Source organism: Manduca sexta, chromosome 26 (genome assembly GCF_014839805.1).
Source record: "Manduca sexta isolate Smith_Timp_Sample1 chromosome 26, JHU_Msex_v1.0, whole genome shotgun sequence".
Classification (NCBI taxonomy): Eukaryota; Metazoa; Arthropoda; class Insecta; order Lepidoptera; family Sphingidae; genus Manduca; species Manduca sexta.
The window spans coordinates 14,574,073-14,580,488 of record NC_051140.1 but is presented as its reverse complement, the minus strand read 5'-3'; the positions used below and the strand labels follow the sequence as shown (position 1 = coordinate 14,580,488).

The following is a 6,416-nucleotide window of genomic DNA, read 5'->3' as shown; positions in this document are numbered from 1 at the left end:
TGTACCGGCTTTGGGTGCGTTGGCCGGGTCGTGTACATGACCCGGCCAACCCATAAGTTGCTCGGGACCATACATCTTAAGGAGGGTGGCACAGACCCTGCGGGGCCCTATAGCCTCAAGGTCGATCATGAGAATGCGTTTTCCAGTAAAGATAATATTGAGAAAATAAGTTCGCCCAAGCACTAAAGCTGAACCTGTTAGTACAAACAAAAAACACTCAAGACTACCAGACAGAGATTAATATAATATTTACTGTTCGATCGGTCTTTCGTGTTCAAGACAATCATTGTAAAGGAGTTACTCGACTACAAACTAGATCATTTATTAGCTCAGTAAAGAAGGGCGGAGGAAATCTTAAAAAATTAAGGTTAATGTTTGTCGGTGTTATATCCGCCAAAAAAATTAATAATGTTATTTGCAGAATTATTGTTGTAGAATTACAATTAAAATTAAAATGTCATGATATTTGTTTAACAATTATTACGTTTAACAACAATGAAGTATTGGTAAAGGGAATTATAGCGCTAACAATGATCACTCACCATCGGGCTTTCGTGGGTAAATAATTAGTTCTATACCATAAGACTGATTATAATCATTATAATATAATCTCTTATATTTGAAAATTACCTTGAATATCACATAAGAGATAGACACTTAGGAGAACCAGGAGAAATGTTATAACGTTATGGGCTAATTTTTTATGAGGCAGCGTTTAAACAGATTAGTTGTAATCACTGCATATGTAATTATGTAAAGCTGCAGTTTTACTGATTAGCCTAACAAAATTTGGAAACGTAACACTTTAGTATTAGATGTATGGCGAATAGACGATTATCACCGACTTATGATGAAACTGAATCCCAAATTTAACATTGTATTTTCTCTGTTAATTGGATAATTATACTTACATGCAGCACTGAGTGGTTGCTATTAATCCGAGTAATGATTCGTGACGCCCTTGGTGGGTGGAAACTTAGGTTTCTCAAATTATACTTGTTATAATTTTATCTAATTATCGAAGCTCTAATTAATTGTCGCTATATTTGCTTCTCGCCGAAAAATTGCCGCACAGGTTTTCATATAAAAATAACGTCTGCCCATATTTTCAATAGTTGAAGTCCAGCAGACAAAGCGATATCTCCTATACAAAATGTGGTTCCAAGTGAGTTCATTGTACTTAATACATCGTGGTGGTCTTCAATTAACATCTTGTACTCAGTGGCGATGCCAATTTTTTCATCAGTGATTGATCTAAGTGTTTTGTCTCTGCACCAAATAATTTGTAAAGAAATGTCACAAAACTGTGATTAGTTGAGCACTGATTAATAACGTTTATTGGCAAGAGGGTTTGTGCGTTTTGCGTTGGCTTAATTTCCGCAATTACTATTGTTTCGTGATTATCATATTTCAACGACCACTCCCATTCGTATGTAAGTTAACGGAAGTTAAGTTTCACGTGTGCCGACTTCTGATTTAATAATTCCTAACAAATTAAAATTTATTTTTAAATCAATTAAGTTTTCTAATAATTAATTTGTGCGTAAATAATCGTATAAAAAGAACATTAGAACTATTTATAATTGAAAGTACGTGTGCGTTTATTTGGAAGATATTAAATGATTTCGCATATACCAAATACCGTTTACAGAAGAGAAAAAAACTAAATCAATGCAAATTATGCATACTTCAACTTTAAAATAATTTCTTTATTAAAACATACTATTAACAGAAACTACCATATTAGTCGTAGTTGTGTTGCATATGTTGAGATTTTTACTTTCCCTGAACATGGAATAGTTTGTATATCGAGCCACCCTACATAATAATATTTTTGAAAAATATCGGAAATTGTAATTCCTTTGTGTCACTTTTCGCAATCTGCTATGATATATTACACACGTTATATATACTCTAGAGACATTATATTATAAAAGGTTATTTCAGAAAGAGTTACACATTATTTTGTGAAACTCTATCTTTTTGATTGTAGTCATTAATAGCTTCGGTAGCCAAACCAAACCAGGCATTTATAATACGTCTGGATTTTTATACCGTAGAGTAGGCTCTCTAAATTTACACTTGACACATCAAACAAAATCTCGGTGCGTAATACGAATTATAAAAGTGCGCGATAGCCTAGTTGGTTATAGAACGGACTGCCGAGACGAATGTCCGCAGGTTCAAATTCCAACAGCACACACCTCCGACTTTTTTAAAAAAAATATGAGTGTATTCTTTGTGAATTATCGCTTGCTTTAACGGTGAAGGAAAACATCGTGAGAAAACCTGCATACCTAAGAAATTCTCTATTCGGAATTTTCGAGGGTGTGTGAAGTCTACCAAGCCGCACTAGGCCAGCGTGGTGGACTAAGGCCTACTTCCTCTCAGTAGTAGAGGAGGCCCGTTCCCAACAGTGGGACAATATATAATACAGGGCTGATGTTAATACAAATTATAAATAGACCAATGCCTAACCTTAATGTAGCCGCAATCAGTATCTTTGCATTCACTTTGCTTGTATAAGTACATACTTTTACTATGAATTTCGTACACGAATTACACGTAAAAAAAAGGCGGTTTAAACTACTTAAGAATACCTTTAGTAATTAATTTAATAAGATCTATTTAATCAGTTATGCAGTTTACAGCACAAGACACCGCTAAAATTATACGAAAACTATATATCATAATACAACTCATTTTCAGATCGCCGCCCTCTGCCTGGTGTACGGTGCCGTGGCGCATCCGCCGGCCACGTCGTACCAGTCTCGTGTGGATCACTATGACGGACACCACGGACACCACGGACATCATGAGATTCACCACGGACATCACGAGACTCACCACGGACATCATGAGACTCACCATGGACATCACGAGACACACCATGGGCATCACGAGACTCACCATGAGCATCATATAACACATGTGCGGCCTATGCATCATGACCACCATGGCCACTATGACCACCATGACCACCACGACCACCATGACCACCACGATCACCATGACCACCACGACCATTATGACCACCATGACCACCACGGTCATATGGAAGACGGTCACCATGGACACGACGATGGTCACGATCATGGAAAATGGGATCACGTAAGATTTATTTGTTGCTTAATATCAAACTATTGCTCATAATTGTGTCATCTCTCTTATAATTACTTGCGTATAGTACAAGTTTAAAAGAAACCAAAAATATGTTATACAGCTAAAATTTTATCATAATTTAATATGTTTTTATAGATTTCATTACTATATGAGAAAATGATCTCGTACATCTTTAGATTTATATGATACCATAAGCTTTTTACAAAGTTTGTAATTTCTCATTACCAGGCATGGTCTCATCCTCATTACAAGTTCTCGTACTCCGTGTCGGACCCCCACACCGGCGACCACAAATCCCAGGAGGAATCGCGCGACGGCGACCACGTGAGGGGCGTCTACTCGCTCGTAGAGCCTGACGGCAACGTGCGAACTGTTCATTACACTGCTGATGACCACAACGGGTAACTATTTTGTTTTACCATGCGAAATGGCGATAGGCTCGCCTCCTACACTACACAGGGTGGAACCGATGTCGCCTTGACCACATTGCCCACCTCTGCCTATCCCTTTGGGGATAAAAACCTGTTGTTTGTATTCACAAACATTCGTGTGTGTGCATCCACACTAACACAAAACTGTGCTAGGAATGAAAAACAATATCAATTCTATAAAAAAACCTGGTTTTGAATAAATATAATTGGTATTTCTTAATGAGAACACTTATTTATTTCCTCCATCACTGTAACCTACCATACACCGTAACTAATATTATATTGTTAGCTTTTATACAAATATATAATTTGCTTTGAAATTCTTAGTCGTTTTCTCAATATTAATATAAACATTTTTTTTTCAGTTTCCAAGCCGTTGTACACCATAAGAAGGAGCATCATCATATTGTTCCTCATCACCATCATCATCATGGGCACCAGCATGAACATCATAACTAATCTGGACTCTATCTTAACCACGAACTCTTCGATCTCGACCAACAGGATAAAAAATGCATCTAAACTAACTATTATTAAAAGCAACAAACGCCAGCGCTGACGAATAAAATCAACAATTACAGAATATTATATTTTATTTGAAAATCCTAAAACTGCATCTTACTTTACAAAATATACTCAACAAACCAGCATAAGTTAAGAATAACACAGCAAAACTTTAATGACAATATACTCTTACGCCCGAAATTAATAACCAATCCTAATCCAATGTATGCCATCTAAGATTGATAATTCATTCGTTTTTATGGATAAAGCATGCCAATAACCAATCCATAGATTCAGTAAGCTATTTCTAACAATAATCGATCTTTGAGAGGACGGATTACAGATCATAGATTACCCTCTGTATGAAAATGACAGTTTACGCTTGCCAATACTCTATCTACCCGTTTTGACATTTGATTTGATTGTTGTAAACAATCGCATTTTCCAATCGGACCAATTCCTCAGTTTACTCAATATGTTTTGAATATCGCTTACACTGATTTTAAGGGAAACGAAAAGGCAATGGAAATATCCATATTCTCTAGTGACAGTGACGACAGTGATTTGGAGGGACTAGCGATACTGATAGCGAAAGTGAAAGTCGCGCTTCATCACGGGTAATGAAAAGAGTTAACTACATGCAGACCCTGGATGAGTTTGATTTCACGTTTGGATTAGGCTTTCGAAATCTGCTTGCCAATCATTGTTAGTTAAACTGATCTCGTATATTCGTGTTACTTCTATGTACAAGGTAAATAATTTTTGACATTATTTACAAAAAATACCGTACCTACCGAACTATTAGATAGGTACTAACAAGGGGCAATTGCATCGTTTTTTCAGGAACTATGGTGTTTCTCCATTCCATCAACTTTTGCTGAGGAATAGGAAATATTTATATTTTTCAGGACATTTGGTACATGGAAACGTCGCTTCCCTGTGATTGCATTGACATTGCGTTTATCTTTACCTAAAGTTCAAACAATAATAATTGCAACTGCAGTTTTGCACAATATTTGGCGGAATCACAGGCTAGAGGAAATTCCAACCCAAGTGGAATTATCAACTGCTGATATTATTAATTATGAGAACAATATAGAGAATCAAGATGTTGGAGAAAGAACAGCATTAACAAATAACTTCTTTACTTAGTAAAATAAAATACCATTACAATAACTGCTATTTATTTTATTGCTTATCTACATTTGTAATTCAAAAATAATAATTACAAATTAACATAGTTTTATTAGTTGAAAGTTAAAACATAGAAACAGGCAAAATTTCCATACATTATCTATACTATTATATAAAGCTGAAGAGTATGTTCGTTTGAACGCGCTGGTCTCAGGAACTTCTGGTTCGAATTGATAAATTCTTGCAGTGTTGGATAGCCCATTTATTGAGGATGGCTATTATAGGGTATATGTATATCATCACACTATGACCAATGGGACCAAAACGGCTAAAATTGATTACTTTTGAGAGCTTCCGTTGCGTGCGCTGCATAAACGGTTAAAGTTATGCAACAATTATGTATAACGGAATTGTAATTTGTTCCATAACACTGGATAATGTGTACAGAGTCCAATTATTATTATATGGCACCGAGTTTACTGCGTACTTCATACTAAAACTAAATCCTTTAAAGATTTATTAATATATTATGAACAATGTTATTAAACTTCAGTGTCAAAATATGTCAGCAACCAAATTACTCACGTTCCATTTTGAAACTAATTAAAAAGTTTGTATCTTAAATATGACATGTACTAATTATTAATTATTTCTTTTGAGGGCTAAAATATATAAATTATTTTTTTATTACTCCAAGTCTTATTTTTCATAATTAGGCAAATATTGAAACGAATAGTTTGTATGGAAAATACAAAAAGTATTTGTTTTACGAATGGAATATTCTCCATAAAATGGAATGGTCAGGAGGGAACGCATCTGGAAAGGATTGCCAGCGATCTATCGTTGAAGGCAAGCAAGGATAGGCGAGTTAAGATATTGGCATGCCGATAGGAGACCAATCGAAAGATAGTCGGCAATCTAAGATAGGTTTTAGTCTTGGATAGTAGATACATTATTAATTTCGGGCGTTAATGACTATGAAAAATCCGTCAAGCTATAAATACTAATGTCATACGGAAAATATGTCAATTAGAAAGCAAAGGGAGGACCGGCTGGTTTCTTTAGGCCATGATCGACACTAAAGTTAACGCCAGGATTATAAACTGGCTTTGGTCGTAAATATGCTTTATTAATTGCATGTTCTGCATTCAAAACGCCCTTTTTTCTCTGCTGGGTGTTCTAAATCTGGTGTCAACCTGTTTGGATATATCGCTTCATGCGTTG

At 35.6% G+C, this 6,416-nt stretch overlaps 1 protein-coding gene across 1 annotated transcript; it reads left to right on the top strand.

Annotated features, from left to right (window-relative positions):
- The first annotated feature begins 1,088 nt into the window (after positions 1-1,088).
- On the top strand, positions 1,089-4,137 carry LOC115441123 (histidine-rich glycoprotein). Its single transcript, XM_037443546.1, has 4 exons — positions 1,089-1,165; positions 2,710-3,111; positions 3,352-3,524; positions 3,920-4,137. The coding sequence occupies exons 1-4, from the start codon at positions 1,154-1,156 to the stop codon at positions 4,011-4,013; spliced, it is 681 nt and encodes a 226-aa protein (XP_037299443.1). The 5' UTR covers positions 1,089-1,153; the 3' UTR covers positions 4,014-4,137.
- Positions 4,138-6,416: the final 2,279 nt, after the last annotated feature.